This window comes from Musca autumnalis, unplaced genomic scaffold (assembly GCF_047663935.1).
Source record: "Musca autumnalis isolate F117 unplaced genomic scaffold, ASM4766393v1 scaffold_5, whole genome shotgun sequence".
Lineage (NCBI taxonomy): Eukaryota > Metazoa > Arthropoda > Insecta > Diptera > Muscidae > Musca > Musca autumnalis.
The window spans coordinates 131,881,506-131,908,771 of NW_027412088.1; the positions used below are offsets into that span (position 1 = coordinate 131,881,506).

Below are 27,266 nucleotides of genomic sequence, written 5' to 3' on the forward strand. Positions count from 1 at the left end.
TATACAGACCTTTCTCAGCAAAAATACTCATTATAAAACACCCTACTAACTCATTATTCTAACAAGGACATGTCGCGCGATATTAAAAGTTTTTTTGCCACTATATAACTACTTATATCGAGTGCCATGCCCTTGTTAAAATAATGGATTAGTGAGTATTTTTGCTGGGTTGTAACATTATTAAAATTTCGAATCCCTCTGGAACTCTGTAAGTTTTTCAAATCCAACTCAGGTTGCCTACAGTATGACATAAAGCAATAACACCGTTTGCTTATTTTCATCTCTTATTGTAAATATTTTTAAAATCCGTTAAGATGGAATAGAGATTTGGTGAGAACTCTGCAGATTCTCGAAAATTTTACCATTTCTTTTTACACGTTTTAAAAATAGTGGGTTATTGCAGTTTTTTGAACGATCAGTTATTGTGCGTCTCGCCTCCAAAACCAATATTTATGTACAGAATTTTCAGTACCAAAGTTTAGTTTTTATTGAAATTAAATGTATATAAATGTAACCTACACTCTCGTACTCACATATGTACATACTATAAATTATTTTGAAAATATTACAAAACCTATGATTGCACTTATTTAATTGTTCCCTGCATCATACTATGTTAACGTTTTCGCTTGTTTCTTTTATTGTGGAATAATTAAGGGATCATATATTTCTAATTTACGTATACATATACTTGTTCTTCAATCTTTGTCTCTCTTATTCATTATGGGTATTTAGCGATTTCAATATCCTTGCACAAGTTACCACTGTCTGACACCTTAAAAAATGCTTTTCAAGTGTGACTTTCATTAGACCATGTTATGGAGTTAAGGAAGAGCAGAAACGTTTCACACAAAACAACAAACCGAACAGTTCACGCGAAACTATTTTCAAATATAAATAAACTAAAAAATAGTTTTAACACCACAAACTTTTTATTTTCATTTGTTCGTACCAACAACAACAACAAGCTGGGGCAAGGACGGACAGACGACTAGGCAAACAAACTTTTTCTTTTACCTTTGTAAGGCAAAAACAACAAAACAGAAAAAGAACAGAAACGAAACGAAAACTTAGCTACGTTTACCGCACAAACAGAATAAGTATGACATTTGGCAACACTAAAACCTTTCCATTTTCAATTTAAACGATACCAACTGCTAGGAAAATGACTTTAAAACAATTTGCAACAAGTTTAGCTAAACTTTCACCTCCTTCTCGGCATTTCTAAGCTGAATACCTATGACACCCTCAAACACTACCACAAAATAGACAAAGCGCAACAGAAGAGAATTCAAAGGGACGAAGCGCAAACTTAAAGCCTTTGGCATAATAAGTTTAGTCATGTCTTATTCCCCCTTCTGAAGATTTGTGTTAGACGACAATATGGGGGGAGTGCACGTAAATCCGATCCGTTTGCTCAACAAAAGCTGTAAAGAAACGGCCTAAGATGACGGAAACGACAAAGACGCACCGTAGTCAACTGTCTGTGTTCGGTCGGTATTGTATGTAGGGTTGAAATGAAAAAAAATAACTTTTTAAGACTTTTGGCAACAGTGGTTGACTAAGAACATTATAGAAATAATAAAAGTTCTTAAGGCCTAAAACTCATAAGAATATTAAGCCTGGGATTTGAATGTATGAGTATGTATGCATTGTTTGATCAAGTTAAGACTAAATAATTTGAAGATATGTTCAAAGTTGCCATTGTAAAACGTTTGTTCTAATCTTTCCGACTTATGTAAATGTTGCCATTGTATAAGAAATAACATGGGCAAGTTGTTATTATTCTATGCCAATGGGAGTGTCGGTTCAATCCCCTAGGTTAAGGTGAATATTTAAGAACGTAGAATAAATGTTTGAATATTGATGATCAATGAAGAATGTTCGAAAACTAAATCCTATTGAAATACATATGTCAATAAAAGTATACAATAGTCTTAGGTGATAAGCAACAGGGTTACTACTGTGTAAAGAAAATGTTAATAACATTGTGTAAAGAAATTTTGTTAGTTTGCATTAAGTTAAATTTTCGCAGATATTAAATGGATTCGAGATGATATATTTTCGTCTCATTTATGTTATACTAGTGGACCCGGCGAACTTCGTCTCGCTATTAAGGAATAAAATTTCATACAAAAACTCAATTATCGATTTTTCCAATTTTCCGACTTTTCCAGAGAGATTTTCCAAATTTTTCTTCCGTAAAGACCTTCTCCTCGAAAATACGAATAACTGACAAAAAATTTTACAGAAATCGGCCTAGCCGTTGTCATTTTATGAATTACTATACATTTTTACACCATTTTTATATATCGTCACCATAAATGCCCGAAGACGTAACCGACATGAAAATCGAAATTTGTTTTTTGACGAAATCTGATACCGAAAGCTAAAATACATGATCTGGCAAAATGTCAATCTTCTACGTTCAAAAACAACGATGCTATTCAAGAAATGGCATTTCGGAAAATGGGATAATATTGCAGATTTTGTTGTAATGGAGGATCTCAAAACTAAGCACTTCAGCGGTTTTAGTTTCACTACTAATTCCCCTTCGTATATGATCGATAATATCACATATACTCGCCTTCATAAGATTAATATTCCATAAAACAGTTTTTAATTTTATAATGTTTTTTGCTTCTCCTGTAAAGTTTTGGTTTTGTGGGTTACGTCTTCCGGCATTTATGGTGACGATATATAGATGGCATTTTTATTGGTTTAATTTTTTTATATTAAAAAGTCCATTCGAAATATGTCGATTTAATGAAAGTGGCAGTCACATTTAACTTTAAATAACTTTTGCCAGGGCGTCGCTACTCCTTAAAGGATTCTTCATTATCATTGATGACATTGCTGTTGGCATCCATACGGTTTCTACGGTCGCCGTTGTCTTCATCAATGAAAATCAGTAATTCGTTTTTTAATGGATTAATTTCCTTTATACTCAATCACAAAAGTTTTTGTGCACCCCCTTCAGCACAAACCATCATCAGCTAAGATATTTTGGCTTAAATTTACCAAAAGCTTAAGCCATTGTATTGCAACAACGGCTAGGGATGGGATATCTGTTTGAAACAGAACAATAGAACAGCAATCAGAACAACAAGAAACAAGCAAGCATGAAGGCGAGCGAGCAAGCAAACAGGCGAGAAGGCAGTCGATATCCTTTATAAACTTGATTGTGGGAGTGATTGAGTGTATGTCTTGTCAATATTCGTTTTCAACTTTATAAAATCCGCAAGAAATACTTTACAATAGACCAAACCAAATAGACTTACTTGTTTTGTCAATACTGGCAAGCAGGCAGGCAGCCAGCCAGGGATGGAGTGGGGTGCGAAAAACCATTTACAGCAATGCTATGCTAACTTCGACACCAATCTAGCGGAGTTCTGTGGTGTGGGAACGTACCAGAGAGAGGGAACTGTGTTCTACATAATGGATGACGATGATACCGCCAAACAATTTAAAGCTTTTCTATAGCATCATTTAACCGAAACTATTTTATAAAATAATAACGACAACACTACAGAAAAACTTTACACACACACACACAAAATCCTAGAGTAAATATGACAGTCGAGAATATCTGCAATTGTATTGACAATAGATAGGAGGAAGCTGTTGTTGGCTGCTGATTTTTCCGAGAGCGGATGTCAATGTATGGCACATTTAAACAATGAATATTAGACAATACTCGTTGATATCGAATGGATTTGATTTGTGTCAAATTATTGTACAGAAAACGAGAAGAAATTAAAACCACGACTAGGGTTAAACAAACATTTGCCGAATGAATTGATGATACTGGGGGAAATTGGTAAAATCGTGTTGTTGTTATTATGGAAGAGAAGAAATAGTTATTTTGGAGGAAATTTTGATTATTTGCTGAAGAAAATTAACTAGTAAGTAGGAAAGAAGTAATTTTGGTTTAATTGACAAATCTTTTTTAAGGATCATTTTTACATTTCATCTACTGGGCGATATTTCGATTGAAAATATGTAGTTTATTTAAGACCTTGGCACAATATAAGGTTGTCCAGAAAGACCAGCTGACTACCACAATAGAGTGGTAAAAAATCGTTTAACACCCTCCACCATAAAATATTCTTAACTTAAATGGAATAATCAGTTTTCTTTCCGGTCCACAAGTTAAGGTGCAAAAAAGTCAAATGACGCCTGACGACACTGCGTGTTGCCTGGGCCAGAAGCATTTTAGTGACTCTCGTATGGGGGCTAAACCAAAACATGGACCCATTTTGACGATTTATCGTGGAAAAGTTTTGTGAGCACATCCGTTATATGGGGCTGTACCAAAGCATGGGCGTCTGTCTACAATTTTTGGTTGGGAAGTGTTGTGACTGCGGAGAACCTCAAATGTCAAATTACAGCTAGTTCGATTAAAAATTGTATCTAACTTTTCAAAATACCGAAAATATGGAGGTATCGTTACATGGGGGCTATACCAAAACATGGATATGTTAACCAATTTTAGTGGAGAAGTTTCGTGACCACAGGTTACCTCAAATGTCAAATCGGTTAAAAATTGTAGCAAAAATCCCCAAAATACGGAAAATTGGGAGGTACCAAAACATGGTCCTATGTCCATAGTTTTTGGAATACAATTTATATTCCAAAAATTATGGATATAGGTCATAAAACCCCTAAATGTATAATTGTATCTAATTTGGTCTGAAAATTTGACTAAAATCGTTAAAATACCGGAAATCGGGTTTTTCTGTTTTATGGGGGCTATACCAAAACATGGACCGTTGTTGATCATTTTTGGTGGAGAAGTTTCGTGGCCATTAAGTACCTCAAATGTCAAATTACAGCTAGGAATTTTTCAGGAATTGTTATATTGGGCATAAACCAAAAAGTGCATGTCTCCACAATTTTTGGTGCAGAAGTTTATTGACCTCATGAAACTTCTAGTGCTAAATTGGAGACAAATTGAGCGGAAATGTAAATATCTTAAATCGGTACCGTTTATTGATAAGCAAAAGACAGCTATACAGGCATGCACAGATCGACTCAGAATTTTACGCCGATCAAGAATATTATATGGTCGCAAGTTATCATTTCAATGCATTACAAACAGAAAAACAATTTTTATACAACCTCCGTACTATGATGGAGGGTGTACAAATGCTGCATTCCTATTTAGTTTATTATTTACTTTAGTAAAATTTTTGTTGCTGGCATATTCGTCTAAATACATACTTATGTTTATATGAGTGAACGCATTTCCTTTAGTCATGTGTATTTTATTTACAAAATGTATTCTCTGCTTCTATGGTTTTATTAAAAAAATATTATGAGCCTCATAAAAATCCATCTCATTTAATTTGAAAAAGTAAGGCATCGATACATTTGCACACCATAAATTGGCACATTCGATCTCGGAACACATGCTACCAAAGGGTATCTATCCATATACCTTAAAAAATGACTATAAATTTTCTAACGCTTGACCAGCTTCAAAAAAGTGGAAAAAAGAACACATCTTTATGACACATAACTATGTTGCCAGCTATTGCTTAGTAATAATATTAATATTGTACATAAATATCACAAATGTTAAAGGGTCATCTGGAAGAATAAGGTAATATTAAACTTGAAAAATAAATTCTCTACGAATAAACACAATGAAAGTCGCAAAATATCATCGTTTCGGGATATACTTTTCATGCTAAAAATTTTCAACAACCCCCTGAAACGAGACGAAGGGAATTGGATGGATTTATTAGGAACATAAAATTTTTATTCGTTTTTATCCATCCACTGTCAGGGATAGACACAGCAATGTTTGTACTTAATAAAACTAAAGAATTCTTATTTAGGAACACTAAAACGGATTTTTTTTAACAAGGAAAAAGTGATATAAAATACAACAGCAAGGATAAACTCGTTTAATGTCTCTTATCTTGAAAATATTTAATAAAATGTCCAAAAATCTTGAAAGGAGAAAAATTAGTATGCATTTCCTTCCAGATACATGTATGTATTTTGGGTAAAAAATCAACTTTGCATAAAAATTTAATCAACGATTCAATTTTAATTTTTTTCTTTGATAGCAATAAAGAAGGTTATTAAATTTTTAATTTTTTCACTGACTTGATTATTTTTGGTTTATCTTTGATCACAGATATCTTATAACGCTGTAATATATTTAGAAATAGAATTCCGTTCTATGTTTCATGAATCGACATTTTACAACGTTTATTCCCGAAGCGAATGCTTGATTTTCCAGTTGCAGTGTAAAGTTTAAACAAAACATGTAAAAGCAAAGCAAAACTTGCTCACGTTTACCTGTTAGAGCGATCATTGAATTTTTGTTGTTTTTCTATTTGGAGATGAGCCGAATGATCAGAAGGTATCACTGTACCATTACAAAGCGTTTTTTGCTTTAGAAACTGCATCTTTTTTATTGACTGTTGCCAGACAAATGATTTGCAAAGAGGTGTATGTAGCATGGATTTCACCCCTATTTCGATTTGGATGAATGACATTTTCACGAAAAGGATTCTCATTGGGGTGTCTCAAAAGGACAAACGAAAGGACGTAATTTTCACCAAATGATGTTTATCAAATAATTCAATTTTGGTCTTGTGTGCGTATGTGTGTTTCATCTTCACTATGGGACCTCACTAAGAAAACAAGAGACCAAACCGGGAGCAACAACAACAGCAAACAATAGTCGTAATATATGTCTGCTACTGGTTTTATTTGTATTTATGAACAAACACTCTGTATAAACAAACCTACACATGTACTATCACATTGTGGAACACAAGAAGTCCTGCAACAAAAGGTTCAACAATTCAAAGCCACAATGGATTTGACCAAACAACAAAAAGCCCCTCAAAAAATGAAATTGAATTTTTTATTAAGAGTTTTTTCCTTTCTTCGTTCACCCACACCATCTTTCTGGCAATGTTTGAAAGTCGAATACAACAAAAGGATTGAAATGATGAGTTTATTTTTATTTATTTGAGTTCAGGGGATTCCTTTCTGTGTTTTTTTTCTTCTCCTCATCCTCCTAGTAATCATCAACATATTTTCAATGTTTTCCGTTTCTTCCAAATAAAGAAATGAAAAATAAATCCGTTACGTTTTGTTATTTATTATTAAACATGTTGAGTCTATGAAAATAAAGATTGTCGTTATAATTTTTAGCAAATTTATGCAATTTGAATTGGTAGTAAAAGGAGTCGGCTAAAATTGCTTAAGGATATTTTAGAAGTTTCTTAACCAACCAATACGACTTCAACAAGAGGAATCAGGGAGGGCAGCATCTCTTTTTAGGTCAAACTAAACCTTAACAAAATAATGCCTCTCTAGCTGGACACAGCCACCCTTACGCCCGTAACGAGTCGACATGCGCAGGCATTAATCTGCCTGGTTGCAGTTGCAAGCATTAATTTGCCACCAAGCTTCACATCTTCTTGAGCAACAACAACAACTCCACTGTTTTGGCTTTGTTATGTTAATTAGACTTGTTAGCTTTCAAAGTTGGCAAAAGTCAAAAGTTCTTTATTTCTCATTCATGCCGATTATGAAACTGTGCACACCTACATACACACATATATACTTAGTGCTCGCTTTTAAAGTGCGAACAAGAGGATTTTCTTAGCCGTTTCTGATTATGTTGAACGTTTTTGAAAACGCAGGAGAAGAAGAAGTCACAACATTAGTATGGTGGATACAAACTAGTATGTCGGAATTAGACAAAGATTTCCGCCGAGACTAACAAGTTAAAGTTGTTGTTTGTCTTCACAAAGCCCGAGGTGCTGCTACTAAAGAACGACGAGTTAATCATGCTGCGGAAACACCCAACAATATATATGTTTGCGTTGACGGATATGCTCGAAAAGTTTTCAATAGAACTAAATATACTCAGAACGAGTACACTGTCCAATATGGTTCTAGTGAAATCTGTTCAGAATTATATGTGTATACTCGTATGGTAAATTTCAAATTTCCTTTACAATTCCATCGAAAAGAAATAAAAAAAAATTTTGCTAGCACATTCTCGATTTTTGGTACATGGCTTAAGAAAGCCATCGTGGTTTCAAATCTGTTCGCGTTCACAAAATTGGATGCTGCGTCCAAAAGTTATGGGGAGTTTTATTCCCTTAGAAAGAAAAAATATTTAAAAATTCCCTTTGTGTTGTAGTACCAATATGTATATAAATCGGTAACAGCATTTAATATTTATCCGCAGACGCGAAAAATCAGAAAATAATTAAAGAATCTTGGAGTAAATTTTATTTATTCTAACTCAGAGTCCATAACAATTCAAAAGATTGGGTTTATAACTTGCATATTGCAGCAACAACAAAAAACAAAATTAATTAATTAAAAAAAAAATTATTGTTAGAATATTATTTCAAAAATATCAAGCTTTTTGTAGAAAATTAACTTATGTTGAAACTGAGGTATGGGGTATTGTAACTCGCGATCAGTTTTACTATACCATAACTTTTGACCGCATTTCGGTAAAATAAACTGTTTTAGCCCGATTCACCGAGGGGTTTCTTAAAATAATATTTTGAGCGGAAGCTGTGGTCGTACTAATGTAAAAAAATCGGAAAAAATCGTTGAAAAAAACGAGTTTCATTATGTTATTTTCCAATTAGTGGTTTTACAACACAATGTAGAGCTTAAAGCTCAATGGAGAAGTTAAAGAGTACACTTCAGAGTTGAAGTTTCTAAAGTATGATTTTTTAATATATCCACTGTATCTACCTCAAACGGATGCTGACATTTTGAAACCAGAAAAATGGGGTTTTTTGAATTTTTGTTCTAATCGGGACGCGCAGCTGGATTTTACTAAAAGCTTATTATCTGATTATAGTACTCACGATTTCGCATTTTTTAATGTATAACATGAGGGTGTAGCCCTCACAGGATCACAGTAATCTGGGCCCAAACACGAAATTTTTGTGCGTAAATTTTTCTCAAAAACCTATTTTTTTGGTTTAAAATTTACAAACGTCATTCGATTTCCGTGGAAACCCGCGTAAATTTAGTTTTTTTACGTTCTGAATCTAACTAGCCACGACGCGTAAAAATCCACCCACTAGATCGGCGGATATGATACCCCTCAAATTTCGAAAATTTGCAAAAAATTATTTTGAAAATATCGCATATTAAAACGCGTTTTGGATGTGTCAGTTCTACTCAAATAAATAGATCGATACGCGTGTTTAAACTGCGCGAAAACAGATATTTAAAAACTCTCGTAAATCCAGAGATATAATAGATTTTTTCTAAAAATTGAGTGCGATGCTACATCCACGGTTCTTGATGGATCGCATTGAAACGGCATAGAATGATGTATTTTTTAATGGTGATTATTGAAATCAGATGCGCATAAAATGTAAATGAACTTCGCGGAAATTATGACCATTTTACTGTGTTTTGCACCCTAATATGCAGCAGATGCTACATCGTGGTCGCCAAATAGAATTTGACAAACTGTACATCAAATAAGAGGGATTGATTCGCTGTGTTGGAAAATCGGATGCGCATCATGTCATTTTCACAATTGCGCGGTTTATATGCATCTCAAATGTTGTAATATTCAATATAACATTATTTTAACGTTATGCCACCATTGGAATTCCTTGTGATTTGATATAAGGTTCTAATAATATTATCCAATAGGAAAACTATAAGCGAAAAATTTGTTACAACGAAATATCATCATTATTGCGTGAAATTTTGACGAAAATGCCGAAGAACTCAAACATTTTTTCTCCAACTTTTCCTAGAAAACCAAAAAAAAATAAAATTAGAATAATATGATTTTAATTTTTTCGTAATATTTTCTTCGTATTTTTGCAAATAACTTGAATACTATAGCTCCAACCTTCACAACTTAGGTTTCATTTTACTCCTCAAAATGTCTGGATGCTGTTATAATTTTTTTATATATTTTTCGTAAGTATGAGCGCTATTGTTTCAAAAATATGTTCGTAAATACGTGAAATTATTTAACAAATTTGATTTTTCGCGAATCCATTGAGACTTTGCGATTATTTTTTTGCATCATCGCAAAGGTTACGAATTCAGTTCACGATAATAGGATATAACAGCTAACAATATTAAGCCGCGATTTTTTTAGAATTTTTTCTAATTATCATAATTAAAACAGTCATATCTTTTGCGCGCAACGATCAAAGTTAGTAACGAAAACAGATTTGGAATGCTGATTTTTTTCTTAATCTATGTGCCAAAAATCATTGATGTAGTATCAACATTTTTTTTTTTTTTTTTTTTTTGAAATGAAAAAGACAATTTTAGACATTTTTCCTGATATATATTTTTAGGTTTTATACGAGCAATTGGAGAAACATTTTTAGGAGTTATTCTACTATTTCGCTAAATTTCCATACAAAACCTGAAGTATTTTGCTAAAACTTCTTCAAAGAAAATAGTTTGTCATCGTTAAAGTATATTTGCTTAGAGGGATAAGCAATAGAATTAAGAAGTACAGAGTAATATTGAAATCACAACCAAAGAAAAGGCAGAAAAGTTAAAAATCGTGTAATTCGCGAATTCTTTAAAATCAGTTGAGGCGCATGCACTTTTCGGATACAGCGAGTGCATCTCTATTAATATGTATGAATTTATCCACGTTTCATTTAGCCGCCAAGGTGTGCCGTCAGTTGCATCTTACCATTCAAAAAACCTTCAAGTGGGTAAAAATATCGCAATGTTCATATGCTTGGAAGGCGCATCCAATTTCAGTGACCGCCTATTAAAAATACGCCAATATAACAAATTTTAAAGAGATTCGTCAAGAACCGCGGATGTGCCACCACATTCTATTTTGGGTTAAATGGAAATATTACTCCCGAATCGTTATAATTTTTGACAAACCATTTTGCAATTACTGTAATCGCGTATAAAGGATTCCGTTTATGTATAAAATTTTAAAGAAAATCACGGTTCAATGCGCAGAATTGCCAAAATATATTTTTGCAGATTTACATATTTTCCAGGTATCTATATCCGCCGTTTTAGTGGATGCATTCGAAAGCGGAAGGAGTCATTAGATCCGGCGCGTAAAAACACTAAAATCACGCGGGGTTCAAAGGTACATGTGCCACTGTTGCAATTTTTAAAGCCAAAACATAGGTTTTTTAAGAAAATTTACGCACCAAATTTTCGATTTTGGACTCCTATTACTAGGAAGCTGTACAGAGCACACTCATGAACGACGTGGAATCACGAGTTCTACAATCTTATCATACATTAGAAGCATGTTACCCAAGGGTATTCTTTCATTCTTTGAGCACAAGTCTGAATGTGGCGTGGTTTGGCCAGAAATCAAGAAAGAACACAAAAAAACTTGTTTACTTTAACACATTGGTATAACTACCAACACAGCTTCCACGTACATTATTTGTTATGGTCCATATTATGAGATCGTGGCTAAAACACATCAATCAACAGAAATATATTCATATTTTATAAAATAAATGTTCGCGATTTATTAAATGGTAAACCTCAACTTCAACGATTGCAAATCTTTTTTTTATATCTTACTTTTTGTAGGTAAGTCAAGCTCTCATATTTGTTGTTTTCAAATTTAAAAACAACAATTTTAAAGTGGGATGTAGTTAAAATTGATTTTTTTAATATTAGCATATGAATTTAGATATGTCTAATATTATTGAAAAATATATTGCAATTCATGATAAATAGTGTCATAACTCAGAAAAATGCCTAATTAATTCTGACTCTCCGACTGAAAAAAGAGTACATTGTGCTAACGAAAAATATTCAAGGGATGGACAACGAAAATACCTTTCGTTCCTTTGGGCCAAACAAAAACAAACAATTTTTTAAATAAAATCGATCGACGAAGGACTAGATTTTGATGTCCTTTATAATCTCACCATGTTGTATAACAATCGGTTCATTAGTTTTCGAGCTAGAGTTATCACCGATTTCAAAATGCCATTTCGAGAAAAGCACGCTTCTAAATTGCATACAAAACACAACAAATTTTTCTCTTCCAAAGCTCATATCTCAGGCAATATTGTTTCGATCGACTTGAAAATTTGACCATATATTGCTACTTTCACTTTTAAATAAGTCAATAAAAAATTAAATTTGCAAGTGGGCGTCACTCTAAGGCCAACTTAAAAATAAAATATCGGCTCACATATTTTGTCACTTCCATATTAAGATTTGATTTTAATATTCTAATTTCATTTTCCTCAATATTTGAAAACTACAAACTTTTTGCATGCAAGTGACTTCAGTGTAATCAACGTTTCCAGTTCAGCCAGTAAAATTCTTTAAATTGTTTAGGTAATAAATATTATACACATAATAAATATTATACAATATAAAATACATATACCTAGGTATTATTCAATTTATAGCATTTCCAAATTAAATGAAACCTTTTCCAAATTGAATGAAACTTTTTCCAAATTGAATGAAACCTTTTCCAAATTAAATGAAACCTTTTCCAAATTAAATGAAACCTTTTCCAAATCAAATGAAACCTTTTCCAAATCAAATGAAACCCTTTCCAAATCAAATGAAACCTTTTCCAAATCAAATGAAACCTTTTCCAAATTGAATGAAACCTTTATTTTTATTGAAAGAAAAAAGTCAGAATATTTTGAAAAGAGAAAGAAATAAAAAATTATATCGTTGAAACCCCGATTTTTTACGTAAATTCTAATCTTAAGTAATGATGTAAAAGTGTAATTCCCTGCATGTTTTGCTTCCTTGAACTTAAGCGTTTCATAATTTTTGGGCATCAATTAAGGTTATAGCGAAATAATCCTAAAGAGAGAATTTAGGTTTATAAAATTCCTAATAACACTGTGACACAAAATGGAGGTGAAAATCTGGGGCAGAGATAATTCCTTTTGGGGATGGTGAGTATATTAAGAATCCCGAAGGACAGATCCGCCGTGAGTCGAAGTTCCGCGTTATGACCTGATTAAATTTCTGCTGAAGACCATGTAAGGCATCTGAAATTAACGTCATATCTTTGTTAACTGTTGTTTTAGCTTATTTATGAGATTACTTGTCTTCACTCAAATCGAATGAGGATTATTTTCGTAGAACATTTCGACCTTCTAACTCGCTTCCTTCAATGTCCTTTTCGTCCCTTATTTTAAGAACCACTATAAAAGTAACACATGATGACGTTTTTCAGCTTCGAACAGTTCTTCAAAAATTTCGCTCAGAAAATTTTAGGTGCGACCCTCATTGACAACTAATCGATTTTGTCGCGTCTTCACCAAAAACATAATCAGGCCATAACTCGGAAGTTCGACTCACGGCGGATCTGACATTCGGGATTCTTAATATACTCACAAAGGGCTTTCATCCCCAAAAAGGAATTATCTCTGCCCCAAAATTTCGGTTCACAGTGTAATAACAGGGGCTAATTGTAGTACCTAATGAAGTGGTTCACGATTTGCTGCTTGGGGAATTCTCAATGGACATGGTCCTTACATAACTGGAGTAGTCCTGTTGATTGGGCTGTTCGATACGATGCTCAAACACGTCAACGGTATTACGATCTATTGTCCGATCGCGTAGCACCACTTTGGCACACAATTTTATTTTTGAAAGTTTTTTTAGGATAAATTTTATGCAAAAACTTAATAAGTAAACGAATAAACATAATGATAGCATTAAGCCGGTGTAATTTGAAATTTTGAATACCATATTCAGCAATGTTGAACACAATAGTAAAGGTATTTTAAAAAATAGAATTGTATACCAGAGTGGTACTACGCGATCAGACATTAGATCGTAATATCGTTGACGTGAGTGAGCATAGTAACCAACAGCTCAATAAACAGGACTGCTCCAATTATCGTGAACCACTTCATTGGGTAATACAATTAGCTCCTGTTATTATTAGCAATTTTTAACCCTTAATTCTGTCTATAGCATTATTTCGCTTTAACTAAAATTGATGCCCAAAAATTATAAAATGTTTAAGTTCAAGGAAACAAAACATGCTGCGAGTTACACCTTTATGTCATTACTTAAGATTATAATTTAAGTAAAAAATCGTTGAAAACCCATATAATTATTAATTTCTTTCTCTTTTCAAAATACTCTGGCTGGTTTCTTTCAATAAAAATAAAGGTTTCATTCAATTTGGAAAAGGTTTCATTTGATTTGGAAAAGGTTTCATTTCATTTGGAAAAGGTTTCATTTGATTTGGAAAAGGTTTCATTTAATTTGGAAAAGGTTTCATTTAATTTGGAAAAGGTTTCATTTAATTTGGAAAAGGTTTCATTTAATTTGGAAAAGGTTTCATTCAATTTGGAAAAGGTTTCATTTAATTTGGAAATGCTATATTACAATTTTGTGTAGCAAGTTATATCATTAACAGAATAAGATTGACACATTTGCATGTTTTATATTTGCATTCAATGAATGCGCGTTGTTTTCTTATTGATAATGCATTTACATTTTAATTTTAAAAAATCTATTTGCTGAATGTTTTTCATACAAAAGCAGAAACAGCTTCATACGGTGTGTCGTGTTAAAAGTCGAAACATTTTTTGTCCTTTGCATGCCAACTAACAAAAGCAAATGATGCGTCACAACTCGCTAATTGTTGGCATTATTTTCAGTGTGTACGTATGTACGTTCGTTTTTTGCTTCTTTTTGTAAAAATAACGTAAAGTACTATTCTATCCGACGAAAAACGAATCCAATTATAAAACTCATGCAAATTAAAATCATCCAAATTGAAGCGGAAAAAAAGCTCTGAACAGAAGTTTCAGCATCATTGACTGGCAATGGTAGAACAATTACCCTGCCGCCAATATTGGCACAAAACGACCATAAAAACTTTGCTGCTCATCACATTTCCCCCCGTTGAAATATTTTCAACAGTTTGATTTTATTATCTCGAAGGACTCCATATATTTCTTGCAATAACCACTTCACTCTTCCCTACTCACCACACGGAAGCGGCGGGAGTCAATGTTCGTTGTTATTTTATTTATTGTTAATCATGGTTTCGGATTATATTGAACAATTAGTTAACCCCTTTTTCGTTAAAGTTCGTTGAAGCTCATTTGAAAATTATTCTTTGCTTCTGCAGTGCAATTCGCAGCTGAGCGGCACTTGAAGAAACTGTTCTTTGCTGCGGCTGGACTAAGCAATTGAAGCTGCTACCGATTTGGCAGCGAAAGCAACTTCAACATCTTGAGCTTCGCACCACGTAATGAGGGTGAACTGTTGCAAAGTTTTGGCATAAATTAAATTCCGCTTTCTTTGTATAATTTTATTAATTTTAACTTGAAATGACGCTGTTTTAACGGAAGCAGCAGCATCCTAGCCGCGGAGTTAAGTCATAGTTACAGCTGTTGCATACGCTTATGTGGCAGCTCACTGCAATGCAATAGTAGCGGCATTGGAAAAATCATTGAATAGTTGCTGAGTGAGTTGTGAAAGCGTGGGGGTGCATACCCTGACACAGTTTTGCAATTTGTTGCTACCACAACCATTGAGCGAAAAGTTTAAAATGAAAATTAATTTCATTGAGAAATGTTCATAATTAATTTGCATAGTTTTACCAGTGCCAGGATGTTTGGTTGGTTGGTTGATGGGCTGGTACTTGCCACCAGAACTGCCCCTGGCCTAGTACTTCTTAGATGCTAAGAAAACTCAAGAATGCCATAAATAGCAGTCATAGTCTTTGCAATGTATAATTTGCTCCAATGCCTCTTCAGTTCTGTTGTTCTTTTTTTGTCACGACATGGAAGTGTCAATGGCGTTGTACTCGTAATGTTAAGTCGGGGTCATTATACGGTCGAATGTGTTTGTCGCACAGTGTGCATTGTAAACGACGTGTCTTGGGAGGGTTACTTACCATTGGCGGGTACGAGAGATATCTGTCACTGTTCATGTTGTAGTAGGAGCCATCCGGTGGCGGTGCTGGTGACGGGGACGGAATATAAACAGCCTTGTTAATTAGCATCTGATCGTCTCGTGCTCGGTGATCCATAATGTTGGCCCCATTATTGTGACGGGGATGTGGCAGTGTTCGTGCATTAACTGCAAAAAATAAAAAAAGTAAACAAGAGAAAAACGAGAAATGTAATTATAAACACATACAGACATACATACAAACGTTTACATCTACTCTTATGTTTAGTACAGATAATATGGACATGAAATAATTGAGAATTTAATAAGCATTTTATAGACGCAATCAGACCATTTCACCCATAGCCACAAATGCTTCAATTAAATGTGGCAACAGATTCCATTACGAGCGACTGTAATGTAATGAAGTATATTAAAAAGCATGGTATTGCAAATATGGTTATGTTGCAAACCGAGTTTTAGTTGTACTACACTGTTATGCAAACATCAAAGTTCTGTTAACAATAAATATAGCAGAATCTCGATGTTTAAAATTACTTGTCGTTGAAGATACATGTAGGGAAAAGGGAATAATTCTGACATATGAATGAGTATAGGTTGATCCTATCTTAAGCTCAATGATATGGGACCTCTTTTTATCGCCGAGTCTGAACGACGTTTTGAACTGAATACTGTTTAATTTTGGAATTTAAGCTATTTAAAAAATGTATATCCAGAATTTTAAACCGATGCGACTGCATCGTAGCCTTTTTGAAGATTTTATCACACTTTTCAACCGAAATACAAGGTTCTCTATGGGGTTAAAAGTCCGCGAAATAACCATACAAACAACTGGAATTAAACTACTTAAATATTTGCCATTTGTCCACCAGCAGTGGGATTCCTTAACACAAATTTTAAGTTACCGAAAAAATCAGTAAAATTAAAACGCAAAAGTAGAACTTTACGACTACTTTTTTGATCGATAACACTTACGCGAAAATTATCGTCAATTACTGAAATAAAAATAATTTGACCAATTTCCCGGAAGCAACTACACCCCAGTATTTGTCATATTCTCAAATTTTATATTTTCATACGTATTTGTTATTTATTCCAATTCAAACATATTCGAATAACCGATTATTTGTTGAGTACTACGTCCCTATTGTAACCAAAGAGTTTAAAGCTGGAAATGCAATTGCTGCTATTTGCTATCGAGAATTGTAAGTAAATGCATTAATTATAAAACCACATTGTTTTTTCCTGCTTTAACGTTTTATTGCCAGCAGCAAACTACGGTAAGAATCATTTTAAAATGAAGCGCAAAATTTCACTTAGCTAGAAGAACACGACGAAGGATAAAATGCCAGAGAGACAGAATAAATAGACGCAAAAAACGTAATTATTTTCTTTGGCTCAGAGGACGAGTTAATGAAATTTTAGTTTCGCTCTAGCAACGCCCTCAAAGAAGCAGAATTCAGTTGCCGTTGTTGAAGGACAAAGGATTGAATATCCCTGCAGTACAATAAACCTAAGCGATGGAATCACAGAATGAATCACTCCATGTTGTTCAAGCATACCCAGGAACAAAGTTGCTTGCCATTCTTAATGATATTGTAGTCGTAATTGTAGCGACCGTCGTGGACGACGTCGTTGTCAGCATCATCGTCGTCACCGTTGTCGTCGTCGTCTTGGGCTTGGCCCTAGTCACATTTGTTGCCAAGCAATTGAATAAAATATAATTTGCAATGACTGCAATTAAATGTTAACGTTGCTCAAATGAACACCGACCCCATCGCAATGAAACGGAAATCCATGTCCAAAAGAAGGTGACTCTAATCAGATAGCCAACCAATGGCCAGATTGGCAATATTATCCCTACAAAGTGAAAATGCCGCATAAACGATTTAAAATCTATATGAATTACACAATTGAATGCATCTCAATGGAATATCTTGTGGATGCAGATAGTTACGTTACCTATATGAAATATGACAACCACACACTCACTTGTATATTTTATGGATGCGAATAGAAATTTAATAAATTATTTATTATATACATATACATGCGTATGTGTATGCGTGTAGGAAAACATGTAGATAGTTCTGTAATTTTTTGCCCATTAATGCATAGCCGAAAGTATGGCCAATATTGACTTTTTTTGCTGCAAATAATTAATTGTTTAAACTTTATGGTGGAATAATTGGCTGATATTCAATTAGAATTCGCAAAGTTAATACACTTTCATAATTTCTGAAAATATCTAATCGTGAGGTGTAATCAAATTTGAAATTATAATTACAGAGTGTTGCTGTGAAATGTATTCAGTTCAAATATTATAAAATACAAGTGCAATTAACGAACAATAATTAGTTTCGTAATATTTATGTGCACATTGTTGAATATGCGGAAAATATGCAACATAGATATTTTATTTATTATTCTCCACGTATGAAAGCATTTAATATTATACGAAGTCCGAACGGGAATAGAAAAGCAAGTTTATTGGTATAAAATAAATAAGGTATAATGTCAATAAAAATATCCTGCAATTCACATATTTCTCCGAGACTGACTTAATCTTAACGATGTGTGTTTATTTCATTTTTTGAGATAATAACAACAACCTCTCACTAGGTTTTTATTGTTGTTGCAGGCCCCACTACTTGGAGCTTTAAAATTTTCCCCACTGTTTCCATGCCTTACAATCCCCGAGAGTTTTACAATTTTTGACCAAACTTTTAAATGACTTGGATATATTGGTCTTATACTCAGTATAAATTGTGAGCTATATTAGCCAAATAATCCATTACAAAATAATGTAAATAAACAACCCTGGACATTACCAGTAGGCTGAAAAATTATTTTTATATTTTTGCAATGTAAAACTATTAATTTTACTCATTAATATGTAATGGCTCCACGGTCACCGAGTTTTCTGTTAGTAAAATTACGAAGACTAGCTGATGTACAAGAATGCGTTTTAACACCGCTTAATGTTCGCAAGCTTGACATAGTGTGTTGTGTGTTTTACAACAAATCAAAACTTTACATGTTCAATTGCGTTTGCCCCCTAAAAATGTGAGATGTGAAATTGAACATAAATTTTTCATCTTATTAGTCTATATTTAATGGCCTAGAATAACTACATACTTATTTCGGGTGATATGAACTTGTTAAAGTAATAGGTTAGTAGGTTGATTTGTAAGTAGTTACGGCATCGGGCGAAACGGAGAGAAGAGAAATGTGTTTTCCGCAGAAAGAGGGAGAAGAATGAAGTCCGAAAATTCTATCGTAGAGTAAAATATCAATCTGAGGCTTTAGTATAGGCACATCCTCCTACAGAGACACCAAATTAATTTGGCAACAGATACAGATAGTGGGCTTAGGATACGGAAAGATAATTTTTCCAACCTGTTGGTATCCAATAGTAGCGAAGGCAACGAAGATGCCACAGATCCAATCCCAGATGATGGTATTGAATGTATACCGCCCGGCCAAGATGAGGTAAAGACAGCAATGTACCTGCTGAAGTATAATAAGGAGCCGAGGCGACACGCTGATACGGTGTATGCATCAGCTAGTTATCATCACTTGGCAGGAAGAACGATTACCCGATGATTGGAACTATGTCATATGTCCCGCCCGCAAGAAAGTCGATATGATCATGTGCTCAAACTACCATAGTGCCGGGATACTGTGTGAATAACTAAGACTTAGGGTCAATGAAATAACTGGGCAATACTAATGCGTCTTTTAGACCTGGCAAAGCCACAACTGACCAGATATTTACCTTGCGCTCAATCTTGGAAATGACCCAAGAAATGTTGATCGACAGTTACCATATTTTTGTCAATTTAAAGCAGCCTTCGACAGCTGCTACAAATGTCTGAATTTGGTATTCCCACAAACCTCATTGGGTTTTGTAAGATGACGTTAACTGATGCTGGGTACTCACTTAAAATAGAAAAAACTCTCCGAATAATTTTGTACTAAAAGAGGTTTCAGACAAGAAGAATGTCGTATGGTTCAATTATTGGTTATGCGAGATGCAAACGTTAAAAGAAATGGTACAATATATACAAATTGATACTATCTTATGTCGAGGACATTGACATCATGGGACGTTCAGCAAACTAAGTAAATGATACCTTTAAACAAGTAAGAAAAGTCTATAGTCGGACGGAGCCGACCATGGGATACCCTGGACAATCGCTCTCCACGGAAATATCAGAAATGTAATGTATAATACTTATGACCAAAACCAAAAAGTTATCTAGCATGACAAAGACATTTTTGTAGCAGGAAAGGAAAGTTTAGTTCGCACTAACTAAAATGTAATGAAACCTACTTATGTAGTACTACTGCTTCCGTTGTTTAACCGCTACGTTATTGAAAATTTTACCAATTTCACACAAAAGTTTCAGTCCATTTAACCCGCTAAGTATTATCTGATCTTCACGTTGCTTTGTACGCTTCTTCTTCATCATAAACTCAAATTTTGTTAAAAATTTTGCGGGTTATTATTTTGACCTACAGAGCCGTTACAAAATTGGTTAAAATTTTGGTTTTGGTCCATTTCATCCCCTGAACATTTCACGATTATCACCAAAAACTAATCATTTCTATTCTGGCCCGAACCCAACCTCCTTAAAAAATTCGTTACAATCGGTCCATAATTGCGACCTTAAGCTTGTTTACAATTTTTAATGGACGGACACACATTGCTAAATCGCTTTATCTCGTCGGGATATGAATTTTGGCATACCAAATAAGGGGTCTAGGACGAATATTTCATGGTGTTACATAAACTTTTGGAGAGACAATATGTAGCATGGAATAAAAATGTGGTTCTCTACACAGAACCCATTATATATTAGGCAGTATTGATGTATAATTGCGACTTCTAGCGAGTTTATTATTACACTACAAACAAATAACGGAATATATTAGGCTGTAACTCTGTTATCTGATCATGCACACCAACATAATTGACATCAATTGAAAGTCAAGCGTTCCACTTTCAAGTATATCTCACTTGTCCGGAATGTCACTTTCAGGAATTAAGATATAAGCGGTATATTAAAAATTTTCACAATTTTCACACAAAAGTTTTGGTCCATTTAACCCTCTAAATATTATCCGATCACCATCTCAAATTGCAAGCTTCTCCTTTGTGATATACTCTTACCTTATTTAAAATTACGCGTTGATCGGACTATTATTGGGACCTACAGAGCCGCTAGAAAATTGGATAAATATTATGTTTTTGGTCCATTTCACCCGCTAAATATTTCACGATCATCGCCAATAAGAATAGGGATCTATTCTGATTTGAACCCGACCTCCATACAAAATTTCGTGACGATCGGTCCATAATTGCGGCCTGGAGCGTGTTTACAATTTATAATGGACAGACGGACGGACGGACACACATCTCAAAATCGCTTTATCTCGTCGAGATATGAAGATTGGTATACCACATTGGGGGTCTTCGACGAATATTTCGCGGTGTTACATAAATTTTTACCAAAACAAACTTATAGTACCCTTTTCCACATTGTGGTATAGGGTATAAAAAGTCGATAGAGAATCTGCTAAATTAGGTCTGGCTGTAAAACTAAAGTGATGGTATCGACGTCCACGAAACTCTGACTAACGGTGGGAGTTGGTATACACAATTTTGAAGTAGTTAAATACAGTCTGGCCAACACGCCCATTTTAGTCTAGGTAGGCATTTTAAAAACAAGGCCGAATCTCGTAACGCAAAAAGTTCACTTTACAAAACACTGATAATACCTGTGCTTATGTGTGGTTCCGAAGCCTGAGTACTTGCGCAAGGCACTGCTTGTTGCGTTTGTGAAACAAATTTTTCGAAAGCTCTATCGGATATATGCACATGGACATCAGCATAGTTAAACGTATGGAGATAGAACAATAGGGTTGACTGGGCCATGTTATGAGAATGAGCGATGGTAAACCCACTAAATCATGACGGTACACGCAGAACTTGAAGCACAAAACTTAGACGGAGTAAACAAGTGGACGAAGAGTTAGAAAGAACGATATTTCTAATTGAAAAAAAAAAAACAAAAAACAGCAAATAGAGAGGCATGGAAAGTTTTTCTTAATTCGGCTTAAAGGACAAATGTTCTGTATATTATATAGTATAATATTAGTCCATTCCGAAAAAACAATAGTTATGACCGTTTTTAAGTAATTGAAATTTCTGAATTCAACACTAGTTTCTTTATTTAATATGCCTAAATCTTTTGTATCAGGCTCAATCATAAACATAAGTGCAAGATTGTGCCATGCCACAATAGATATTTTCTATTTGTCAAATCTCTGTACTAAATTAAATATAAAATGGCTATGTCTGAGTCTGAACCATCCGTCCGTTTGCCCCCTACCATTTGCAATGTCACTTTTTTAACTATAACAAGAGGCATCAGGTGCCCGCCTCCTAAAATTGGCATTTTTTATTTTACTCGCTGATGTTAAAATTTTGTCCATTTGTCGACTCCCCAAAATGATTGGGAGATTTCTATCTCTGGCTACGCCAGTGATTACTATTATATGACTTTGGGTACCTATTTTGACACTGTACTCAACTCTACCATAAATTTATCGTTATAAATTTATTTTCATTATATAAAACTACATACAGTTTATTTCGCATTTACCGAACACACCCGAAAAGTTGTCAAACTATTGTTGCATAAAATTTACAGATATTAGCTAATTTATGACTATAGAAAAATGTTTGTTATATTTTGTTTGTTCAGAAAAAAATATGAAAACAACACATACACTCCGTGGTTGAAACTAAGTGACATTACCAGTTAGTTGGTTGTTGTGTTTTTTATTTTAAATTTTTTGCTCGGCTAAGTGTTTCGGCTAATGGCTATTACGACACGTAACATGGACTTTTTTGCAAAGTTCTGCACATACATATGAACATTAGTACATATACATATATGCATGGTATGGTAATATTCATTTTAATGTTTAGAACCTTGACAACATATTTGCAAGCCAAAGGTAATGGAATAAGTTTGAACATTGAAACATATGGCCTGATTAAATTTAATGTTCAGACAATTTATATATTAATTTTTTATTGGTTGTATTTGGTAGATAGAGTTTATCCTCAGCACTACTAGGATAGACAGGGTTATAACTAAAGTAAATTTTATTATTTGATGGCGTAAGTGTGTGTTCGTGTGTTTTTAACGTACACTATTTGATCCACTTCTGTCGCTGGTGCAACTGCTGTTCATAACGATGGCATTGACAAATACAACGGATGCGGAAATGCTTCTTCAATGCCATTTCCTTCCTTCCTTTTGTACACATCTCATACTGGTCGTGCTTTCCAACATTCGCTCACTTACACTCCAATAAAAACCTACTCGTAATTGTCTTTGTTGTCGGTGTTGTTGCTGCTTACTCTATGTCTGTGTATTTAATGATGGTATATATTTCCCCCCAAAGCTGGTATGTAGAGGCAATATCACCTATAACAAGTCAGGAAAGTTGTTGCACACATTCAATTTTACAGTTTTCATAACTCGCCATGGTGTACCAAGCTGTAACCCATCATTTACTGTTTGACTTTTATTCAATTGTCCGTTTCTTGGTTATAGACGACACTTAACTTTCTATAGATGTCTGGATTTTTTTGTCGCTTATTGTTTGTCCATTTGCAATAGCTTTTTTATTTGGATGGTGCTCTTCCTGGATTTCGCATAAAAACCATTTCTTTGCACCTACACAGTCATTGCTTTCCATTGTGGCGTATTGTAATGACACCCTGTAAAGTGTTCCGCCTATTATTGAATGTGTTCATAGTACCGTTGGTGGATTGATTTCAACAAGGTTTCTTCAAGTCAATGCAATGGTGCCAAGGATATATCAACATCAATTACAATCTTTCGCTGATTTATAACGTTCAACGTATGACAAGGATCACAAAGCTAGCCGAAGAATCATCATGTTAAATAATTAAGCAAGAAATACATTCAACATTGATGAGTTTCGCGGCTTTTGATATAAACGAACAAAGAAAGCATGTCTCCAGATAATACTACTACTGCAGGGTAACAGAACGAAAGATAGATACAGAACATTTTAACCACATATGCTACATGTTGCGTCAATCCAAGCAATGTGGGAAAAGGTGAAGACGGTTGCATGTACGTACGTATTATGTATGTAGGTAAAGTATAACGAGAAAATATGCTAACAGCAGGTGCTTGTTAACCACAGCAACATTACATAGACAACGACAAATTGTTGTTACAAACAAATTAAATTCCCCCCATTTCACATGGCAGTCAGTCTAACAAGAAAACAGAACAGATCAAGGCAACAAAGACGTTGGCATGCGAACTCCAACTGCCAACACTGTGTTTGCTATCAATGTAGATGTTTCGTGTGTAGGGCGTATATCTAAATGTTACCAATAAGGTCTACAAATTCCCTAGTATATATATATTCTATGTACCCACTTCATTTCTCATATGTATGTGTGTGAACATTTTTTGTTCTTATATATAGCAGTAATCGGCATCCTCCTTACTCGCGAGGAAACAAAGTGAGTTTCTCCCTCCACCCGCACAATTTAACTCATTGAAAACCTATACACGCACACAACGCCAAGAGTATTTGCTCAAATTTTTGTTGTTTGCCGAACCCTGCTATATACCTATCGCATACATGTGAAAATGTCTTCATATAAAACTGGCAACACGCTAACAATGTTTAACGTTGCTCTTTGACAATTGTCCCGAAATTATGTCGGTTTCAACAAACGCCGCGAACGTCACCGCCATATCAAAACTTGGTTATTTCTACTGTTGTCAAGACATATCAGACAAACGATTTTATTGAGAAAATTTTGCCATTTTAGGCGAAGATCATTTATAGTATTAATTTTTAATTAATTTCTCGTAGGAAATCGAGCTTTATGATCAATAATGCATCTGAAAAAGGAAAGCCGACGACTCGATGTGATTTATTCGTATGAAGTTTTTTGACGGACTTGAAATGTTGGTTTTGTATCTAAATCTTGTCTACTTGAATTGAACGATCAAGTTCACTATGTAGATCCACTCCAATCGCATCGAAAAAACTGCGTATAAGTAAAAAATCGGCGTATGATGATGGTTTCGTACGTTCGTTTGTATAAGATCACTCATACGTTAAGGAACTAGGACAGTGAACTAGAAACTAGACCCTGATCTAGCGCAAGAGTGCACACACGTGCACTCAGTATACGTTTCTTTCTCTACATACACAATTCAACTACACTCACATAATTACACGCCGTAAAGTATGCAATGGAAAAACAATTCAACAAATCAAAAACCAGCACAAAACAGCCCTCTAGAGTATGCACAAAAAAATTGGTACCGATTAATAATCTAAATCAGGTATCGGCATCATATTTTTCTACTGAATACTTTTGGGTGTCATTGTTTTCAATGGATTGAATTCTGTGAGTAGAGATAGAAACTCTCTGGAGTAAGGAAATGTCGATACTTAATCTAAATCAAAGATCACAGATGGGCTTTCTCACACGCCAGCGTTGCTGTGGTCTGTTTCTCTTTTTCGTTGTAACAACATAAATAAATATTTACAGGTTATTTTGTTATTGTATTTTCAATAAAATAGTTTTTTATAATATTTAGAATGCCGTATGCTTCATAAAAATATTTAAAAAGCAAAAAAATGCTAAAAAAACCTTTTTTAATTTTTCCCTAAAAACGTATTTAAGAGTAATTTTGACCATCTATGTCAAAGATAAGCTTGAGGGCACACACGTGTTCTCAGTTAAAGTTTCTCTCTCCACACACATAATTCAACTAATCATGCACTCACACATTCGCTGATCTAAATCAGGAATAGACACAATATTTTCTTCTGCATACTTTAGGGGGCTATCATGGTGTGAATGCATGCTTCTTCAATTAGTTGAGTTGTGTGTGTGGAGAGAAATGTTCATTTCTCATGAGCGCTCTTTTGAGTACCGATCATTTAAAGAAAAGGGAAAGAAACTGTGTCATTGACGTATATGTGGTCCCGGAGTCAGTTTAGATCAGCGATGACCACCATAGTTTTCTATTGCATACTCTACGGGGTGTCATTGTGTGAGTGCATCTTGTTTTTAATTTGTTCAATTTGTGTGTGGAGAGATAAACGTTCACTGAGCACACGTGTGTGCTCTCTTGGTTGACCCTGGCTTATTTATTTTTTTGTTTATTTATTGCATGCTTTTTCAATTAGTCTAATTGTGTGTGTGAAAAGCACGTGCCTAGCGCTGATTTATATGGTGTATTGGTTGTTTGTTTTTGGTTGCCTACTTTGAGGGGCTTTTATTGGGTAACTGCATGGTTTTTCAATGGATTGAATTGTGTGAGTGGAGAGAAACTAGTGTAAATATAAGTTTTATATGTTAATTGTAAAATTTTATGGCGAACATTTTACTGCGTGCTTTTTAGTCACCGCGACAAAATCTTACGTTGACTGGCCGAGATCAGGCAACAATCTGGTGAATTATTTATGGAACCTAACGGCGTCCACTCATCTTTCAGTCTTCCCGACAGCATTTGTGATAGTATGTGTAAATTTTCGAGAATTTGAGAATGTATGTGTGAGTTTTTCAAGACTGATGAAAATCAAAATTATTATGATTTCAAAATGAACCCCCATCAGTCTGGGTGAATGGTGTTTATTTTCACATTGTCAATATACAATTATCAAAAACAAATAATAGTGTTTGTGAAGGAACAAAGAAAAATTCAAAATAAATTCATATTTGGAGGAAAATTTCAAGATTTCGAGAACTGAGTAAAGGATTTGCTACACACTTGTCATGCGCACACATAAAAACAGGTGTTCATCGGCCCGACAGCATGAATGATAAGTGAGTGGAGGCCTTAATATACAGCATAGAAGTGTCTCTGACAAATCTTCATGTATTATATAATTGATTCATTCTGGATATGATCAACTTTTGTATTCCAAAAAACGTAATAAAAAAACTCTACCATACTATTTTCGACTAAATGTCTTGTTCATTCGAAAGAAAAACTGTCATGCCACCAGATAAGAGTGATACATTCGTATGTTTCTGTATAAAAGCAGCGTAACTTTACGCACATGTGCATATATGCGATTGTGTAAACACATATATGTATGTAATATGCATACATGCGAGCTAGTGAGCGTGCAAACAATCATATCAATTGCATGCCTTAAGAAACTTTAATAAACAATTCTTTTGTTGTAGTTCTTACTGAAGCTGTTCTTCTTGTTCCCTTTTATATCGCTCATGTCATTTTCTATTTCCGCTTTGCTGTTGCTTGAAATATGTC

The 27,266-nt window shown here is 34.2% G+C and overlaps 1 protein-coding gene across 9 annotated transcripts in view; it reads right to left on the minus strand.

Moving 5' to 3' along the window:
* The window catches only part of sns (nephrin adhesion molecule sticks and stones), a 326,558-nt gene that overhangs the window by 15,587 nt on the left and 283,705 nt on the right, over window positions 1–27,266 (minus strand). For all 9 annotated transcript variants that reach the window (XM_073988663.1, XM_073988662.1, XM_073988661.1 and 6 more), the window contains one exon: window positions 15,884–16,068. In XM_073988663.1, the coding sequence (XP_073844764.1) occupies window positions 15,884–16,068 (185 nt within the window). The remainder of the gene's footprint in view (window positions 1–15,883; window positions 16,069–27,266) is intronic.